General features: G+C 33.6%; 1 protein-coding gene across 1 annotated transcript; it reads right to left on the bottom strand.

The window, feature by feature from the left end:
* Nucleotides 1–7,638: 7,638 nt before the first annotated feature.
* LOC141677795 (protein TRANSPORT INHIBITOR RESPONSE 1-like) lies at nt 7,639–11,289 on the bottom strand. Its single transcript, XM_074483867.1, has 4 exons — nt 11,127–11,289; nt 10,390–10,869; nt 9,132–9,624; nt 7,639–8,732 (listed from the first exon to the last, which is right to left on the bottom strand). Exons 2-4 carry the CDS (start codon nt 10,854–10,856, stop codon nt 7,980–7,982), a joined length of 1,713 nt encoding a protein of 570 aa, XP_074339968.1. The 5' UTR covers nt 10,857–10,869; nt 11,127–11,289; the 3' UTR covers nt 7,639–7,979.
* Nucleotides 11,290–22,349: the final 11,060 nt, after the last annotated feature.

The raw sequence follows: 22,349 nt of genomic DNA, 5'->3' as shown, positions 1-22,349 counted from the left end.
AAAGAACGTTTAAATGGAGTATTATTTAAGTTATGAATTTAAATATTTTATTATTATTAATTGAATTTAATTATTAAATTAATTAAGTGAGACTTGATTAATTGTATATATATATTAGAATTCGAATTTTATAATAATATAAACCCAAAAATCAGAATGGGTCTTTTAGAAGCCCATTAGGTTTAGGGTTAGGCCTTAATCCTCTCAATCCTCTATATATATATTAAGATATATAATTTTAGTGTGGTGGTTGTATCACATTTTGGAGAAAAACCCTAGTAACTCTAAATCTTAGAGAGGCTAGAGAGAGAGAGAGAGAGAGACGAAGGCAACCAAATCGGCTAGTACCGGCTCCGGTGATTGTTGGACGATCGTACGTTCGTGTGGATACCTTTGGAGAGCAGATCTTCGCAAGGAGGGCTGCTGTGGTTCATCAAGATCAGAACGTTCGTCATATTCAGAAGGAAAACTTTATTAAGGTACATGATCCTATTCTTCATAATCATCCGTTCATTATACATAGATCCTGAGGCAGGGATTCAAATTATTTTTTTTTATTTTCTGCTGTGTTTATTTGCCCAAATCCCTAATACCGTAATAGTCCAACATAGATACCATGATCGTAAGAGGCTAAGTCAGTTGTGCGCCCTATTTGAACCGATTAGTCCAGCGTAACTTGACAGAGACCTAGCTAGTATCTGAGTTCCGGAACATATATCGTGGGATGGCCAAGAGAGTCATTAAGTGTTGGTAGCCTGATCAGCTGTCACTAGAAAAACGTCCAATATATATCTGATTTTGGTTTTGTGGTTCCCGTAACGGAATGAATTGGTTTTAGAAAGATGATTCGGAAATGAAAAGAGCATGCTAAAATTGGACTCTGATATTTTGCACAACACACGACTGATATTATATATTATAGAGTATGCTAGTTGTTGATATCCAGTTTATGCCTGTTTTACTTGTTTTCATGAGTGATTTTATGATTTCTGTTCCAATAACTGTTTAGCATAACATGTTTTACTCTGTTATTCATATAATGGTACTGCTGAGCAATTGATTGTCCACCCTTGTATATATAACGCAAATGTCTAGGAGACCTATCCATCATAGCCAGGGAAGAGTTCCATTTTCTCCTCTATCAGGTTCTTATTAGGTAGTCATGTCAAACCTGATGTGGGTCTGTTGAATTGCTGTAATAGTCAGACTTGTTTAAATGAATTTGGTATTGTAATAGTTGAGTAGCCTAAATCATACTTAAACCTGGAAAAGATCTTAGGAAGGGGGTCATAATGTTGTAATAATAATGAATTTGGTTGTATTATACTTGTGGTTGTTATTGTTCGTGACGTCAACTCCTGACCCCGGGGTTGAAGCCGTCACACTTACTCACCAACAACAAACATTTACATTATTATTTATGAATAAGATCTCATCAATCATATACTATTTATACTATTTGAACCTAACTTGAAATTATAATTATATAATTATTATTTAGTATTTAATTATTCATATACATTTTTAATACAATTATATAAAATAGAACTAGAAATATATAAATATTAATGAAGACCGTACATTACACGGGCCATAAGCTAGTATCTATATAATATAAGTCTTTATGTTCTTTACTGGATTCCAAGCATGAATCTAGGATTCCAAACATGATTCTTGTGATCCATAATTTATGCCAAACAATCAACCTATAATTACCAAATACACTTTGCTCTGCTAGAGAATATATGTATTTATAAATAAAGAGTATTTAGCCGTACACTTTCTCTCAAGCTTTCAATTTATTCTCTCTTGTATTAATTTTAAAATTTTAAGTAAATATTGTTAATGTTATTATTCCCTTTATGGCCATACGAGTTTCTTTTTGTTGTTGATATGTTACAAACATGCAATAAATAGTATCTTGATAATGATGATGATGATGATGATGATGATGATGATAATAATAATAATAATAATAATAATAATAATAATAATAATAATATGTATATATATATAAGTGATTTAAATTTCTATTTTATGATATTATCATTGTAATTTAATATTTATAAATTTTTTATCCATCTAAACTATATCTATTTATTTATCAGCTTATTAAACCTTTCAAACACATCAGTAATACCCTCCTTTGGTTTAGCCATAAAACCCTCATACTGAGAAATCAACATCCTTCTTTGATTTGACCTAACCTCCTCAGTTCCTTCACAAAGTATTTCAATCTTTTCCCATATCTGTTTAGCAGTATCATAGTTGACAATGTTATTATACATTACATTATCAAGTGACTCAATTAGTATCAGTTGCAAAGCACTGTCTAGGTAAACTTTCTCTCTTTCAGGTTCAGTGTACTCAGAAGGATCCTTGGGAGCATAATGAGCTGGAATAACCATATCTCCATATGTAGTTTCCTCAACTCTAACTACAGGAGCGAAGGGCCCATTCTTGAGGATACCAATGTAAAGATGATTGGTCATTCTTATAAACAGCAACATTTTCTTTTTCCATAAAGTGTAGTTGGCCTTATCAAAGGGTGGAATCTTGATACTACTGATTTTCTGTGTATTCATTTTTTCAAGATCTAATATGTTTACTTTCAGATAATGCTCTGATACCACTTGTTAGGTATGAATACAACACAGAGGGGGGGTGAATGTGTTTTGGCTTAAATGTTTGATTTTTGATCGACTTAGGCTTTAGCAGTTGGTTGTTATCAATGATTTAGTAGAATAGATGTTAAACATAAATAACTGTGCAAATATGTAAAACAAAGATCTTCAAAACTCACTTAATTTTATATTAAAAATCAAGCAGTGTTTTGCTACAAAATCTCTAAGTTCTTGTTTTAGAACTTAGCTTCTTTCTTGAGAGAGAACACACGATTTTCTATCTAGATTGTTCTACTTAACTAGAGGACTAGTGTTAACTTTATAACTCAGTTAACTGCTGGTTTACACAGTGGATAATAAACATGCTATTAGCTTTTCTAAACTGTCACTTGTCATTTCTATTTATAGAAAAGCAAATCTTCCATTTCTAGCTTAGCATATCTTTAGCATCCCGTGTTTACTTTAATCTCCTCTGTCAGTTAATCTTTGTCATTGATCTTGCACATCTCTCAAGCTGCTTTTTGTAGACTTGTCAATCCAGCTATGTGAATTGTTTGTTGATCTGCAACCTTGGATATTAAACTGTTCTGCAATTCTATACTTAGAGAAATTTTTTCACTTCGAGATCTCCAATTAAGCTGTAGAGAACTCGACATCTCGATAGGCATGTTGCCTTGTCGATATCTCTGAAACTTCATTGTTGCCTTGACTTATCGACAACTCTGAGTTTTCTAGTGAATTTTGGTTTATCGATAACTCAGAGTTCTCTAATGGACTTTGGCTTATCGATAACTCAGAGTTCTCTAATGAATGTATACTTGTCGATATCTCTGAGTTCTCGAATGGGTATCTGACTTATCGATATCTCCAATAGCATTTCCTGAGTTATCGATAGACAGTTCATGAGTTCTCGATAGGCAATTCCTGAGTTCTCGAATGACTTCTTTATAACACTAATTCTGTGACTGGTAGAGATCTTGACTTAGAATGTTTTACACCAAACAGATTTATTCAACTCCAAACTTCTTCATAATTCTTCTGAGGCATGATCTTCTTGATATTCTTCCAGATAGAATTCTTAGGCTTGATAATGTTTAGAGAAAAATGCTCCAGTCTGCTCCATTTACATTTTACAGACATTAAGTGTTACAAGTATGAATTACAGATTAAGGTTACAATACAACTAATCTCAAGGTTATCAGTATAACTTAGTCTTGTTATGATACAGGCATGTCTTGCACAACAATCTCCCCCAATTTGTGAGAAGATTGCTTATAAAAAATTTATGCCTATTAACAAGACTAACCCCAAGTTAAAGAATGAAAATAAGATAATACAAAAGCTGATACAACACTTGTACATTGGACATTTGACAGTTTACAATAATTAAGTAAAGACTGAGCTGTCTGATTCTTTCTCAATTATGTTCTTAATTTGCACAAGTATTTCCAATTCTTCTAGGATGGGGTGTTAGTTAGAGCCTCTATTAGTTTCAGCAAATCTGGCTTAGGATATCTAGCTAACATCCCTATCCTGTAACTTGACAAAGAGCCGGCTTTTATATTCAGAAATCTTCCATCCTTTGATATTCTGCTCTTGCCTACTGCCTTCAATTCTTCTGATCTTCTGATATACTCAGATCATAGATGTTGATAACATTAATAGCTCCAGTAATCTTTGACATCATCTATTATATATTACACAACAGTTCTGTATATAATAGATATATAATAAATCAATTTGGAAGAAGTTCAATGAAAATTTTTCAAGTAGAAAATTGAAGAAAGAAGACTCTCAGAGTCAATAAGTTGTAGGAATTCCTCCAAAGTCCAATATCGTGAAGTCTGGAGAGCTATGTAGTGAAGTACACCAATGCAAAATAGTAGAGTATGGTTCACAGCTGTATCGTGAAGTTCAAATTTGATTTATGTCAAGAAGTCCATTTTTTTTCTAGATAGTGATGTTCAAATATACACTACATCGTGAAGTCTAACTCTGTGCTACACCGAGAAGTCAAGAAAGGTACTATACCGTGAAGTCCAGAGTTACTCTGAATCGAGAAGTCTAAAGTGAATTGTATAGTGAAGTCAAACAAAAGTTGAGTTCACAATATCTTTACTTAGTCCCTTCACAACAAGACAAATGAAGGTACAGTTACCAGAATTGAAGAAAAAGAATCACACAGCATATCATGCATATAGGTGGTTTATGGATATTTGTCAAGCATATAGCTAACGAAAGAAAAGGAGAAATACACAGCAAAAGATAAGGAGCATATAATGGAATAAAGTGGTCCTGAAAAAATTGCAACGTGTTGTCTTGCAGAATATGACAGCTTACTGTGAATAGGTGTGCATACCTTGTATTATATTATTTTATTTATATTATGCACATCTTATATTTAGCTGTGCGAAGCAAAAAACATATTTTCTTGTAATATCTTTTGTTTCTCTATAAGTCAAAATTGAGAATTTATTTTTGAGAAGAATCCAAGAAAAATACCATCATTTCCGTGGAGCTGTAGCATCGACTTCTTAATATCTTATGTAAAGTAAATTAACCCAAATATTTCAGTGTTTTCCATGCTTTATTTTCCAATAGTCTGATATTCATTGAATCAAGTTCCAGTTTCAAAAACACTCCGAAAGATTTTTAAACTAGTCATTCACCCCTGCCTAGTTTTGAGATCCTTATTTTATTACAAGTTGTATCCGAGCAGGATGTAAACATATATACAGTCAAAGATCCTTAAATTTGAGCAATATCAAGATCCTTAAATTTGATAGAGAGCACTATGCTTTGTGGAAGAAAAAGATGATATTTTTCATCAAGGTTTCTAATCCTTTGTATTTGGACATACTGAGATTTGGTCTATTTATCCTTCAGACAGAGATTGTTGAGTCCACTCAAGGAACAACAGTCATTCTACCTAGGTTTGTTCCAAAAGATCCAACACAATACAATGAGACTGAAAAGAAGAAAGTAGCTTTGGATGAATGTCTTCAGCTTATAACCCGTAATTTTATAGATGTGGATATGTTTGGCATTGTTGGTCATCTTAGCAATGCTAAGCTTATTTAGGATCACATAGAGGTTTTATGTCAAGTCACTAAGGAAAAAAGAGTGAACAGAAAACAGATTCTTGTGTCTCACTATGAAGCCTTCATGGCCAAACCGAACGAGGGCATCACCGAAGTGTTTGAGAGATTTAACTAGTTGATAAATGATCTGAACCTTCATGACAAGATCTATGAAATTAAGGAGTTGAACATGAAGTTCTTGTTGACTTTTCTAGATCATTCGGAAAATATAATCGCTTTACTGAGAGAAAGAGATCTATCCAAGATAAGCTATGATGTATTGTATGGGGTTTTTAAAACCTATGAGTTAAAATTATTTCAAAAGAGATTAATACATGCTAAGCAAGATATTATGGCTAATATTGCTTGTGAATTGTTAATAGAAAATCCTATCAAGAGGAAAGCACAACATTCATGAAATACAGAGATTGAAGAGATCCATGAGAAAGAGTCTGGTTCTAAAGATGACAAGGGCTATGAAGAGGAGAATGGTAAAGATGATTTCTACATCATGGAAGAGATTGAGAAGTTGAACAACAAATGCATGGCTTTCATGGCAAAGAAATTTTCCAATCTAAGATTCAAGAAGAATCAGCCATTGAAAGTAAGAGCTGGTGAAGGTGAAAGTGGATACAAAGGAAACAAAGTGGTTAAGAGGTCTAGATACAAGTTAGGGAGTGTTGACAGGTCAACCATCAAGTGATTTAAGTGCAATGAACTTAGCGATTTTTTCACTGAGTGCCAAAATAGGTCAAAAAAGATAAGGCTTACCTGGAACTGGAAGCTAAGTGTGAAGTGCTCAAGGAGAAAAAGAGTCAGGCTTATGTTGTAGAAGGAAGATGTTGGTGAATCATCTAGTCAAGTACCCATTCTGACTTTCATTGACATGTCTCCTTCTAAATATAAGTCAACTATTAGGAAACTTAACGTTGAAATGTTTAACATACGCACAAGTCTAAATGTTTTTAATGAAGAGAATGTTAAACTAAATGCTAAGAATATTGAGTTGTTGAAATCGAATTATGAATTTGGTTTAAAAATAGTTCATTTTGAAAGCATTAAGTAAGAGGTAAAGTATCTTAAGAACAAACTTGAGTGTTATGAAAATATTGAAAAAGCTTTGAAACTAATCAGCTCAAGCTTAAGGCCTTCAAGAATTCTACTAATCCGGTTAATGCTTTCTGTCACAAGACAGTTAACGAGAAAGTTGGCATTGACTTTGATTATTTTGAGCCAAAGAAAAAGAAAGATGCATCTAACAAAAATTAAAGGAATTTCTAATGATAAAGAAGTTCATGTGATTTTGCAAAGAGTTGGGAAGTCCATTTTCAAGAAATCAGAACTTGAGTTTGATGAAGACTTAATGGTCATCAAATAACAATTTATTGATGAAGATGAGGCCAGGAAGGATGCAAAACATTGCCAAGAGAAAGAAAAGATAGGAATCGACAAAGGTAATGGCTATACCTTCGTGCCAAATACTCCTAAAAAGCAGTGTCAAAATTGTGGCACTAAGAACCATTAAACACATATGTGCCGTGTATGGTGCCGGAGCTGTACGACCCATGGAAATGAGCTTTCGTTCCCCCAAAATTCATCAAAAGGGCACTGACCTTCTAAGAACACGTCCCAAAATAGCGATGGAGTTGATCGGGCTTTCTTGAGTTAAAAGTAAAGTGGAAGAAGTAAAACGCTGGATTCACTCTGGAATACGATGCTAAAATTTACTACCTTTATTATGCAATAAGACCCGAGACGCATTAGAAATGTCAAAGTCATTAGCCAAGAACAGCTCCTCTTTGACAGCCAATGGACACATTACATTACAATGGTTGTTTATCCATATCTTGAAGTCGCCTGAGTTGCAGTTTATATTTTCTTTCAAATAATTTTCTGGAAACCTAATTTTGCGTTCTTTGCATCAACAAATAACAGAACCAAAGCAACAATTCTTCTGTTTTGCATAAACCTTAACATGTACTCCACCTATAAAAATAAAATTCTTAGACCATTCATCTACAAAACCGGTAAAAACAAACAAAGAAATGAACTTCAGTGTGTAAAAACAGCTTTAACCTAGCTCGCTTGAGTCAATACCCCAGCTATGCTGCTTCTACAACAATGACAGTAGTTCCAAACTTCACAAATTTTTAACTGCGTGTCTGAAGTAGAGTCTTCACTTCTAATAGGCTTGACCATTGCAAATTTTATCGAAATTGGAACTGAACTTTCTTAAAATCTAGCTAAAAAGCTACCAAGAATTGCTTTCCATAGTTCAGAGAGAGACTACAAAAGGTGGTGCATCACTTCTTGGACCTGCTAGCGACCGATATACATAAACTTTATCGGCCACCTCATCATTCTCTTCATCTTTTATTACTTCAACATTTAATTGTGGCATTTCCTTTGCCAATTCTTTGCAGCCATTCACTGTCAGATTACAAGTTGACATCCACAGAGACCGCATTGATTCATACTTTTCCAAACCTGAAAGCAATGCTGCATCTCCAAAAGGGCAATCTCTTATCTCAAGTTTCCTCAGCATTGGACAGCCCTCCAACACTAGCTGCATTCCCAAATCACTACTTCCAGCAAAAGCCACAGAAAGTATTTCCAATTTTTTGGCATATTTTCCAATATACTCAAAGGTCAAGTCTGTCAATAGTCCAGACAAAGAAAGTCTCTCAAGCTTGGTGCATGACTTTACCACTGCACCAAATGCCTCATCCATTGGTTCACCTGTAACATAATCTGGCTGGCATGGTTTCATTATGCAGAGGCGAAAGTGAGTAAAATCAGGGCAATTCTGGACAACAGTTGAGACAGCATCATTAGTCATTTGCATGCAGAAGTAGAGAACATATTTAAGTCTTCGGCATCCATTAGATACAGCCACAAGGCCTGATTCAGTTACCCCATAATTCATATCCTGGTCGAAGGGACCTGCAGGAAAGACCCTTAGTTCCTCGAGCAAAGGACAGCAAGATCCCACAGCTTCTAAGCCCTTGTCTTCCACCGTGTCCAAAACCTGTACAGAAGTTAGTTAGAAAATTTCAAGCTCTAATTATTTACCAATACACAATTGTTGCAAAAACAATTAAAAATCTAATCAACATAACAACTATTTAATCATATCCTTGATCCCCATAGATTGGAACAATATTTTAAGTTTATTAGATTCATTTTAAATATAAAACATCGTGATCTTTTTAATGAGTTTTTAATAGTACATCTTGAGTACATGTCAATTTTAATGGTCACTGTGTGAATATATGCCTTCCGACATGAGGATTGCAATGTCCGATCTCATGAATGGTGATCAACTACAGTAGATTTGTTCTTTTTTTTGAATAAATAAAATATGTCAAATCACATTGAAATGTTAGTAATTAAACTGAAGAGGATATAAGAAGAGAGAAGTTTGTACCCAGAGGCGTCGTAAATTTGAGCAGTGAGCAATAAGCTCGGTAAGTGCAGCACTTTGCAGATTTACATAGCTGAGATTTAAGAAAGTCAGTCTGGCACAGATAGGAAACAGGACTGCGAGATTGTGAGAAGTAGCTTCCCATAAACCTGAGAGGGTGCTTAGGTTCTTGCATTTTTCAAATGCAATTTCAAGCATTCGGAACTGGTGGGGGACAAGCTCTTGATAGAAAGAACCAGTACCAAGCTCCATCAGTTGCGGAGTCCATATTAGCAGCTTTTCCAATTGTTCGAGGGTAATATTCTTGTTAACCTTCAAAACCCTCAATGATTTGCACCTGCAAACAAGGTCTTCAAGGACATCAAAACTAACATCACTGTTCAGGCTGGAAAAGTTTAGCACTTCCAGGGACACGAAATCTTCAGGAAAATAACTTAACCAATCCCCACTAACATCATCCATATCATTTTCCTGTATGTCAAGCTCAGTCAAGGCCCTGCCAATTGGACTGAAAATTAGAGATCGAGCATGCTCTAGATGAAGGAAGTGTTATTCGAAAAGTAGATAACTAGTGAGGTAATATATGATGAACTGGAGAACCACATTAGTAACAAAAAGAATAGAAATAACTGCATCAAAACGAAGAATGTAGGAGTTAAGCATGATAGCAGCACTGCAGCAGGACAAGTTGGTAAGCAATGAGACACCATAAATACTGTATTAACACTAACTCGAAAGTCCACATCAAATTAACAGTATTGCATTGTAGACTTGAGGTACTATATAGATGAATGAAATTTGTCTCACATCCCTACTGTTTTCATAAAACGCTACCTGCATTCCTCTGTTACACACTTCTTTACCCTTTACATTACAACAATCAAATAGAAAGGTAAAATAAATGATAGTAGGCAAAAAGACCAAATATATTTAAATTTACGCGGAACTCCAGAGGCTTGATAAATATTTAAACCAAATTTGTTTAGCTAAATTTCTACATATAATGATATAGAGGAAAAAAGAATTAAGTGGGAAGTGAATGCCCCTGCTTTATAGCCATAGCCCATAATAGTTCGACAACACAAAGGAAGCGGAGTGAATTACAGAGCAAAAGAGATCGCATATGTACATTTACCAAATTTCTACACAAGATTTTTAATAGGATATAATATTAACATATAAAGAACTTCACATCCATTTCGTCCATATGCAGATCTTAAAACTCATAAAAACAAGTATATAGATAATCCTAAAGTCTTACTTGCAATGAGTTGCAATTGCCTCCAGACCATCAGTACTAAAACCATCACAGCTGGCCAGAGATAAAGCTCGAAATTCTAAAAACGATGTCGCTAAGAACTCCAAACTGGCATCACTAACTGTCATTCTTTTCAACCTGAGTTCCTCCAGTAAAGGATAAAATTCTGCAAACACTTGAAGCCATGACTGAACATCAGCTCCCCAATTCTCCGGAACCAAATTAAAGTCAGAAAATCTCGGTTTCCCTTTAAGGGTAACACTCCGAATATTAGGAAATCGTCTGGCCACCATTTCAGGTGAGACTGAGTAGCAGTTTCCGATGAATACCTTTGTCCTGCTGCACCTCTCCACATTATAAAAATCTTTGCATACTTGTGACACCGAATTTCGATCTTTGTGGGATGTTATCAGAGGAAGCACCTGTTTTAATACCTCTATCTCCTTGGTTGACTTTATACTTGGATCCATATCGCCTTCCAAGCTGCGTAACAAGTAAATTTTTAGATCTTACTTTAAAGTTTAATTATAAAACCAGTTATGGATCCTGTAACTATTCATGCATAAATCATAATCATGTCATTAAACAACAGAGATAAATTTTAGAACAACTTCTTAGATTTGTATCAATGACACAAATTTACAAGAAACTAAACTGATATATACAATCTAAGATCACCCAACATGCATGTACTATAAACTGTAAATTATACTAACAAATCAAGAACAACCAGATTTTACCAGTGTGTGTACAAAATAACTATCCAGGAGAAGATTTAAAGTTGCATAAGCTGAAAACAGGACTCAAAACCAGTCTGTTTAGCAAAATGCTGGCTGTAAACAGATTTATAGATATATAGCAGTAAACAATTTTTTTATCTTATGGGAAATGATGTTTTCTAATTTCTATTGTGTCGACAAGTGTTTAGTAGTACTGCACCACTATATTTTTTTTACTAGAGCAATGCCGCGTGGTATAAAGATTGGCACCAAAATTTCTTACAAATTCTACATTTTTTAATTAATTTTTGGGGCATTTAGGATCCAATACAAACTTATAACATGAACTCTTAATTATTTGAATTATACAACCTTAAAATTGATTTTAACATAAGTGAAGTAGCTGTATTGCAATAGATTTATAACCAATGTGACACATATCATTTTTTACCCAACTTCATAGGCATTTTTTTTTGTTAATTAAGCCCTTGCAGAAAATAGATATAAGCGTTTTTATCAATATATAATTTCGCAATAAAATTAGATAATGTAAAACCATGCTTAATTCAAGATTAGCATAACCTATGTGCTTAATTTTATCTTTTTTTAAAATAGGAAAAGAGCACTGAAATTCTGTAAAACGGCTGGACAGAGAGTATCACTCGGGCAAGGTCGATTGTCATATTGACAAAATGTTTTTTGGATGTGACAATTACAGGGGGGTGAATAAAAATTAATGGATGTCGAATGAGAAGCAACAGGATGAAGTGGTGTAATAAATGAGTTTTGGATTGAAGCAGACAATTTGCCCAAAAAACAACTCATACGCACATGCTCCCATTTCAGCTTACCATACGTTTTTTTATACGTGTTTATGTTACACTAATGTTTGTACCACGGATTTAATACTCCTCCGTCTTCCTTGATATTATTTTTAAATATACACTAAAATTTTTATACATTAATATTTTGGAATAATCAAAATTTATTATTATAAAAAACTTATTCTTAAATAAGCATTAGCATATAAATTTTTTAAAAAAAATAATCAAAAACATATATTAATCTTAAATGCATGAATTTAAAATATATTATAGATATTTAGAATAAACTAACATAACTTCAAATCATAAAAAATGTCTCTTCTGAATGAAATTATAAATCACATACTATTACAAATTTATTTTTAATTATAATTATGCCCAAGTTAGAACCGTGATATTTTAATATAATAGGAGATATTACAATGTAAATTATCACTATACCGAGGTTCTAATACACCAAGAAAATATTAATTTTATATAACTTTTACCTTATATTTATTATAAATTTTTTAATTTCATAAAAATTTATTTTTATCATTTCTTAATTATTATATTTTTTAGACTCTTATGTTTATTAATAAATTGCAATATGTCATTTTGGATAATTACTCTTCCATTGTGTCGAAAAATATCAACATAAAATTATTTTTATTTTTTTGCAGATATTTTAACATAGAAATTGAATATATATATATATATATTTTTTTTAAATCTTCCTATAAAAATCCTACCATAGAACGGAAAAACAATTTTTTAATATTTGAATGGGGTCTTTTTATATATATGATAGACGTATAGACAATTTATTATGATTATCAAACGTAATAGAATGAACGGGGAACGTCGTAAATTTATGTTTACAATCGTACATGCGATTTATTTGCAATACCTAAAGATATAAACCAATCATTCATTCACGTTAGAGCAACTTGATAAGAATACTTTAATCAGAGATCTCCAGGCTGCGCCACAATTACGCCATTTTATTCTGCACCCCAATCTATATTTTTTCAAACCACGATCTAATCTACGCCTTATACTATTTTCATCTTGATGGCCGACATTTATTTATATAAGAAAACATGTACTAACTTATTCTCGTATACACTTTATCATGAGGAAAAACCATACTGATTTAGTGCACAGACCACTGAAATCAATTTTTTAATAGAAAAAAATGTGAAGTCTCGCATTTTTTAAATGCTATTCCAATCAGAATCCACTAGGTTCCATTATTGCTTTTTATTAGTATTGTATTGAGTTAATTGTAATTTACATCACTCAATTTTAAAAATAAAAATAAAATAAAAGTTATACTTTGACATGTATTATCAAGCATCTCTTTTCATAATTTCATTGAATTGACCGGGGGCAAAATTGAAAATTAAGTAAAATAAATAAAAATAAATAAATTTTATATCTTTCAAATAATATTTAAAAAATAAATTTCGATACAAAATTTTAAACTTTAAATTTTCAAATGTTACTAATAATTTTAATTTTGATCTTTATTCTATGGTATTAATGCTAATGTTTTATAATTTTACTATGAATAATTTTAACAATTAGTTTTGATCATATACTTAAATTTAATTATAGTAGAATTGTAAAATATTGATATTAATATGACATAAATGAAAATTGAAACTAAAATTAACAGTATATCTGAAAATTTTAAAAAAAAAATTGTAGCTGGTATAAGGAAAATTTTAATTTTTAGTATTATTTAAAAACTATAAAATTTACTTTAATTAAGTGTATTGTTGAATTTCCGATTTTTGCCACTGCTCAATTTAACAAAATTTTGAAAAGTGGTCTACATCCCTAAGTTGAAGTATATGGGTGCTGTAACACCCCCAAATCCGGGGTTGGAGATTTTGGTTGTCACAAGTCCCATTTTCCTTAGCAACACTTAATCTAAATAAACAATCAATTACTGCGTACTGTGACCCCACAATATACACACACCATAAGTTATAGTCTTAGAGATGAATACCAAAATAACACAAGTCATTACACCTCAAAAGGGGTTTCTGAATAAATTTACATATTCCTTGTCATTATTACAATTCATAATATACATAAGTCTGGTATATCAACAGTTGAAACCTATCTTATTGGTAGTTCCTACCTCAGCTACAGCGGCATCAACGCCTCCAGGAAACTGCGGAACGTTTCCTAACTGCTTGTGAATTGGGAGCTTGGTCATGTTCATCTTGTCTATCTATTGTTGTGTGATGAAAGAAGAAAGTAAGGGTGAGCAACAAGCCCACCGAAATAATATATATAATGATTAACAATATATGAGTATTCTCATAGTACTCATGGAATTCTTGGTCAAGAAGAATGAACCAAGTTTGATATCTTAATGCGACTTAGTCGCAGAATATTCGGTATATATATACATATATATTTCTCAAAAACTTTGAAATCCTCTGACATGTATAATATACACAGAGTTTCAGTTTATAATTGTATAAAATATCGTTGCAAGATGATCTCATATATCTAACCTTGTCTAAACATTTTTCTGAAAATCTTTGTCCTGCATAAGATAATCACTAACTAGATATAAGTTGAAAAGAGAAGTTACGAGACACTCCAATATACTTATATTTTTTTCGAATACTACTCGAACTATCACTGTTCAAACTATAATCAGTTTCAAAAGTTCATCACATAGATGAGACTACAAGATAAGACTTGAATAGATTCAATCTTTGAAATATCATTTGAAAGAATGAAGTTACGAGATACTTCATTAGTCCCGATATATATATATATATATATATATATATATATATATATATATATATATTTCATACACTCTTCTGCTATGGAAGTATAAGCAGAGTTATCATTCCCAAGAATTTTGGAAAGAAGAAACTTTGGCATAAACCTGATATCTTTCTAATCAGGCAAAGATACCAATTAAGTCACCTTTTCTACTAATAGATGGACGAATTCCCCCTGGTCATCACCCTGGCCACATTAGAACCTATGCTGGACTGCCACTCAGCCACTTAGACATTGATGGACTCCCACTGAGCCACTTACACTTTAATGGACACCCACTGAGCCCATGTTGCTTATGCCGACGCATTTCGATTGGGCTTACTTCCCGAATATTGGGCAAGTAATCAAACTCTTTTATCAAGTTAGCAACTTCGTTGCTCCAAAAATACACCACGGAGCCGGATCCCTTAAGTTTTGAGCGAGTATTTAATTCCCCTTTGAAAGGAAGATCTTAAATCTGAAAATGAGTTTTGGATTCGGTCTAGCTTTTAAAATCATTTTGAAGACTCGAAAATATTTTAAAGAATGTTTAGAGTAATGATGTTTTAATAAAATAAATCATTCCCGATATGTTAGAAAATATATGAATATTATTATTTAAATAATATTCCCATAAGGATAATCTTTATAAAAATAATTGAAGTAGAAGTTTTAAAACTCATACTTGAAATGAGTAGTAAATAACAAAAGATATACTTATACGAAAGTATGATCTTTATTTGAATAATCGAAAATAAGTTTGATTATTATTCAAAACTATCGAATATACCTTATCCGATTAGTAGTTATAGAAAGTGTTTCTATATATATATATATTATACTCGGGAACATCGACTCCCGGTTTAGAAAAATATTCACCTTCGGGTCCCCTATAATAAGGGTATACGCAACTACTGCTTATCTCTAGTATAGGTATTATGCAGTTTATAAGCATTTGAATTGATAATAAAATATCAAGATTACAAAACAAGCATACATATAAATATCATATCATATGCTTCAATATATCGCAAAATTTGCTAATAACAATCATGCACTTATCACAAGATAATGCATATACACATATACATCACAACAACAGTTATACGGGTAGAAAACTTGCCTAAGCGAATGGGGGTGCTAAAAGGCCTGGGGCGAGTCTGGTAACCTATAAAAAACATATAAGTTGGAATTAAACCACGGTCGCTTAAGAAACTAGACTTTAACCAATTGGACGCTAACGTTCGCTTTTGCGCTTAACGATTCACATAAGTCGCTCGAGTACCCTCGGCTCCACCATTTTTAATAAATTAACCGTTACGAATTGTAAGGCGACTCTTTCGCGAATACTCTACCAACTGCCTAACCCACATTACATAATTGTTTCGTAATCCAATTAGTCTTTTAAGGGCCTTAAACAAGGTCTCAAAGTAAAGCGACGGGTAAAGGTTCGTTCGCGAAACGCCGTTACTTAAAACGGTTGTTTCTCCTAAATCGTACATCGGAACCGAGCGAACCACATATCAAAACGAAGCGTACGACACGCTCTAGCTAAACATGGCAATGTTACAGATTGGTTGTTGAGGTTTCTGTCCTTAACACTAACAACAAGCAGTTAAATAAAAACGGGCATTACGACGACTATGTTTACGCGATTACCAATGTTTAAACTACTTCAATCCACCACAAACCAACTCATAACCATCAATAAAACCAAACTTCATCTAAACCTTACTACATCAGTCCCAAACCTTAAGATTTTTCCAACTCATTCAATCACAAACAAGAGCTACTAACTATACTTAAGATTCATTAACTAATAACCAAGATTCAATCATCAAAATCACTACAAACCCAACCAAACTTTAAGCAAACAAGCATCATGCTTCTCATATACTATATCAATCAAAACCATTCCTAAATACTCAAAAGTAAAGCTAGGGTTTGAAGTTTATACCTTCTTGATGCTTCCTAACACATCACAAGAGCTTTGAATGCCTAAAAGAACCTTGATCCTTGCTTGTATAACCTTAAACTTTCATAAAAATCAAGAAAACTAAAGTTATTTCTTGAAAGTTACTATTCAGCATCTTCTTCCTTGATTTATTGGAAGAGATCTATGAGAAATTGGAAGCTTAGACTCCTAGGATATACTTATCTAATCACCAAGAATCTAAGGAAATTACCTTGGATTTGTTTATGAAGTGAAGCTTGGATTTTGCAGTTTTTCTCTTCCTTGAAATGAAGAAGTCGAGAGCTTTTATGCAAGGTCAACTTCTCTTATTTTTTTATGATATTTGCTTGGTTGCTTCTTCTTTTTGTCTTGACAATTCTTTTATCCTTTTACCATGGTTAATTTTACATGGCCCAAAATCAACCAACAAAACAAAACTCTTGTCATGCTTATGTCACCATGCTTGTGTCATCTTTTTAACATATGCCTTCTCCTTGTGTTGTGATGAAATCATCATCCACTAACCTCTTTGATTAACCCTTAATTACTTGGCTAATGATCGCTTATCTGTTATACGGTTCGCTTAACTTTCGTTTTCGTTTATCGTTTGAGGGATTATATCCGCGATCTTATTACTTGGGTTCCCCTTGACCTTTCTCAATATTTTATATTCCTTTTATGATCCTCTCTTATAATCCTTGAATTTAAATCCTTTTAATCATATTACCTTATACTCAATTCTTTCGGTATCTTGTGGATTTTCGGGAAAAATCAAAGTGTTCGAATTCGAATTCTGACGACCTTTACATACACTCATTTACTTTATGTAATACTAATACGATCTTAGAATTTTCATAACAGTACTCCTATATATCATGGTCTGATAATTTTTCTTAATCAGCATTGTCAGCAAAAGTTACTATTCATCAAGATTTCAAAAATTTCCAAAAATTGGGGTTATTAAAGTCTCTCCTCCTTAAAAGGATTCCGTCCCGGAATCAGATAGAAAACAGTTGGGGACGCTTTTTCTAGCATTGCGTTTTCTAACTCTCAAGTCAATTTTCCCACATTGTGGTTTTACCTCAAAACTTTGACTAGTTTGATAACCCTGTTCCTAAGCACTTGCTCCTTTCAATCCATAACCCTTACTGGTTGCTCCATATAGGTCAAGTCTGGTTGCATGTCTAGGCGCTCGTATTCTCCTATATGTCCGACATTCGGATTATGCTTCCTTAATATTGATACGTGGAACATGTTATGAACTTGCTGCAGGTTCGGGGTAGGGCTAGTTTATTTGATAACTTCCCAATACATCTTAATATATCCAAGGGTCCAACAAATTGTGGACTTAGCTTTCCTTTTTTCTGAACCTCATCAATCATCTCTAAAGGAATACCTTTAACAATACTAGGTTCTCTACTTCATACTCTTTGTCCTTTCGTTGTCAAATCAACATACTTCTTATGTCCATCTTGGGCTACTACCAGTAGTCCTCTGATTAGATCTATTATATCCTTGGTCCTTTGGATCACTGCTGGTCTGAGCACCTTGCGCTCTACAACTTCATTCTAACACAAGGGAGATCGACAGTGTCTTCCCTCAAGGATATCATAAGGCGACATCTCGATACTGACATATCATCTATCATCGTTAGAAGACTCAATCCATGCTAAGTGATCATTCCAAATTCCTTTCAAGTCTATCACACAGACTCTCATTATATCATCTAGCTCTATAACTTTCTCTTCTCAATACCCACTCTCTTCTATTTCGTAATCGTTACTATCCTCCGTACCTAATATTATACTGGTTACACTATATGTGTTACGATCATCGAGAAGATCATACATTATAACCTAGCAGCTCTCGTGATATTTGTTCATCCTGAGAGAGGACAGTTCCATTGTAACAGAGTTTATCATATCGAATATATCTGTTTTCTGTTACTTGTATTCTAAATCGATTTGATTGTATTCTACACTGTATTCAACCCCCTTCTACAGTGTTGTGTGACCTAACAAGTGGTATCAGAGCCTATCTGTTAACACACATACAGTAAAGATCCAAAATAATCATGTCTGAAGAAGCAGAAAATCCAACCAAGCCCGCCAAAACTGAAGAAACTCCAAAGACTCAAACCCACAGTCGATATGAGACTATCAGGGTTCCCATGCTGAGACCTTCTGAGTATCCCATATAGAAAGTAAAGATGGTTATGTTTATGGAATCTACATATCCAGAATACCTTGACAGAATTTATGAAGGACCGTATAAGCCAACCAAGCTCTCTGTTGTAGTTGCAGATCAGCCAGCAAAGACCATACCAAAGGAGAAAAGTGAATACACAGCTGAAGATATCTCATCATAATTGCCAAGGATGCAAATGTAAGACATTTGCTGCATAGTTCCATTGATAATGTCATGTCTAACCGGGTAATTCAATGCAAGACTGCAAAGGAGATATGAGATGCTTTGGAAACAAGATGTCTGGGAACTGATGCAATCAAGAAAAACAGGAGGACTATACTTACTCAAGAGTATGAGCACTTTGACTCAAAAAGTGATGAGTCATTAACTGACTTATGACAGGTTTGTCAAACTCTTGAATGATCTGTCACTGGTGGACAAGGAATATGATATTGAAGATTCAAATCTAAAATTCCTTTTAGCTCTTCCTGAAAGTTGAGATTTGAAAGCTACTATTATAAGAGACAACTATGCTCTTGATAAATCTACTCTTGATGAAATTTATGGTATGCTCAAGACTTATGAACTTGAGATGGGTCAAAGAAGCAAGAGACATGAGAGAAAGTCAAGGACATTTGCTCTTAAGGCTGAGGAGGAATCCCCTAAAGTGGCTATCTCAAAGAAAGGCAAATGAAAGGCTCTCATCATAAAATCTGATTCGGAATCATCAAGTTCTGATGATGATGATTCAGAAACTGAAAGTCTACCTGAAGTAGATGCTGATGAGGAGATGATGAAGCTGTGTGCTCTTATGGTGAAGGGTATCACAAAGATAGCCTATAGGAAATTCAGAAAGGGAAAGAAGTTTTTCAGGAAAGGTAGAAGTTCTGATAAGAAGGACTTCAGAAAATTTGAAGGCAAAGGAGGAAATTCTGACAGAGGAAATTACTCGAATGTCAAATGCTACAATTGTGGTGAAAAAGGCCACATATCTACTGACTGTAAGAAATGAAAGAGTGAAAAAGGCAAGGCTCTTGTCACAAAGAAGAAAAGCTGGACAGACACTTCAGATTCTGAAGATGAGGAGAAATATGCCTTGATGGCAAATGCTGATAGCAGTTCTAATGCTGCTGAGTTAAAGGTACCTCAAAAAACTTATACCTTTCATACTGATGATATTACTGAGTTGAGATTATATCTTAAAACCATGTTTATTAGTTACAGAGATCAAACTTTAACATGTGAAAGATTAACTTCTGAAAATCTTGCTTTTAAAAAGAGGAATGATTATTTAGAAAAGAGTTAGTCATGTTTCATTAAACTCAGAAAGAAAGAGATGATGCCTTTTATGTTAGAGATGAATTGCTGAAAATGAATAAATCTCTAAAACCCGAGTTAGAAAAGGAGAGAGATTATCAGGACTTGGACTAACTCTGGTAGAGCAACTCAGGATATACTAAGTAGTGGAAACTGGAAAGAGGGCTTAGGTTATGGAGATGATAAAAGTGCAAAGGGAACTAAACAAGTTAAGCCAATTATTGTTAAACAGACTACTAAGCCAAAGGTAAACCCTGTTAAATTTGTAGCTAAAACTGTAAAGTCTGATTCTGAAAAGATGAAAGATATTGAGACAAAAGTGATAGGAGAGTCAACTTCTGACAAATTAGAACAGGATAAACCAACTTAAGTTAACATAGGCTTAATGACAAAGAAACAGCTTAAATATAAGCTGAAAGAAATTACCAGTGTGAATAAGGTAAAGGAAGCTCGGAAAAATAGGAATGGAAAGGAAGGTGTGAATAAAAGCAATAATTATATGTCTGTTCCTAATGCTCCTAGAAAGAAATGCTATAATTGTGGAAACTCTAACCATCTTGCTTCTTTTTGCAGGAAGAATAAGAATATAAACTCTTTACCTCCTAAGTCAGGAGTTAAGAGTCATTCTGTTAGGTTTAAGCCATAAAATCCTTGTTTTCATTGTGGTAGTATATGGCATTCCATTTATACTTGTAAGGAATATCATAGTTTGTACTATGATTATTATCAGATAAAACCTTCTTTGAAGAAAGTTGCTTTAATTCCTTCTAGTGTAAAGTATGATGCAAAGTCTGATACTGTAAAATCTGATAAGAAAAATGTTAGCATAAACTCTGATGTTAAATCTGCTGTAAATGTTAACAAACTTAATAAGGCCAAAGGATCCAAGCAAGTCTGGGTCCTTAAAATTAACCACTAGTGGTCTTTGTGATTGCAGGGCAACAGAAAGAACATCCTAGTTATAGATAGTGGATGTTCAGAACATATGACTGGAAATAAAGCCCTGCTATCAGACTTTATGGAGAAAGCTGGCCCAGGAGTTTCTTATGGAGATGGCAACATTGGAAAAACTTTGGGATATGGAAAGATCAATCTTGGGAATGTCATCATTGAATCAGTAGCTCTAGTCTCAGGATTTAAACACAATCTGTTGAGTATAAGTCAAATCTGTGACAGAGGTTATCATGTGGATTTTTTTGAAGAACACTGTGAAGTTATAAGTAATTCTACAGGCAAAGTGGTTCTGAAAGGTTACATGCATGGTAACATTTATGAAGCCAGACTTTTAATAAGTACTGATGGTTCCGCTATCTGTCTATTGAATAGAGCATCAATTGAAGAAAGCTGGAATTGGCACAAGAAACTCTCTCATTTAAATTGCAACAATATAAATGAGCTTGTAAAGAAAGATCTTGTGAGAGGACTGCCAAAAATAGTATTTTCTCATGATGGCCTTTGTGATTCATGTCAAAAGGAAAAACAAAGAAAAACTTCTTTCAAGAGCAAAACTGAGTCATCAATTCTTGAGCCTTATCACCTACTGCATGTTGATCTATTTGGTCCAGTCAATGTCATGTCTATTGCAAAGAAGAAATATGCTATGGTTATAGTGGATGAGTTCACAAGGTACACTTGGGCGTACTTCTTGCATAAGAAGAATGAAACTGTATTTACTCTAACTGATCATGTCAGACAGCTGGAAAAGTTGGTCAAAGATTCTGTTAAAATAATAAGGAGTGATAATGGCACTGAGTTCAAGAATTCGATTATGGAAGAGTTCTGCAAAGAGCATGGAATCAAGCGGGAATTTTCTGCACCTGGAACTCCACAGCAAAATGGAGTTGTAGAAAGAAAGAACATGACTCTGATTGAAACTGCACGAACTATGCTTGATGAAGCAAAGTTGCCAACCTATTTTTGGGCTGAAGCTGTGCAGACTGCTTGTTTTACTCAAAATGCTACACTCATAAACAAGCATGGAAAAGCACCATATGAGATGGTGAAGCAAAAGAAGCCAAATCTGAAATACTTTCATGTATTTGGTTGCAAGTGTTTTGTTCTTAAGACTCATCCAGAACAGCTGTCAAAATTTGATCTAAAAGCCGATGAAAGAATCTTTATTGGATATCCACTTTCCATAAAAGACTTCAGAGTCTACAATTTAAGAACAATGGTTGTCATGAAATC

The sequence above is a fragment of the Apium graveolens genome, chromosome 8, assembly GCF_009905375.1.
Source record: "Apium graveolens cultivar Ventura chromosome 8, ASM990537v1, whole genome shotgun sequence".
NCBI classification, from domain to species: Eukaryota; Viridiplantae; Streptophyta; class Magnoliopsida; order Apiales; family Apiaceae; genus Apium; species Apium graveolens.
This window is presented reverse-complemented; position numbering and strand designations above follow the sequence as displayed.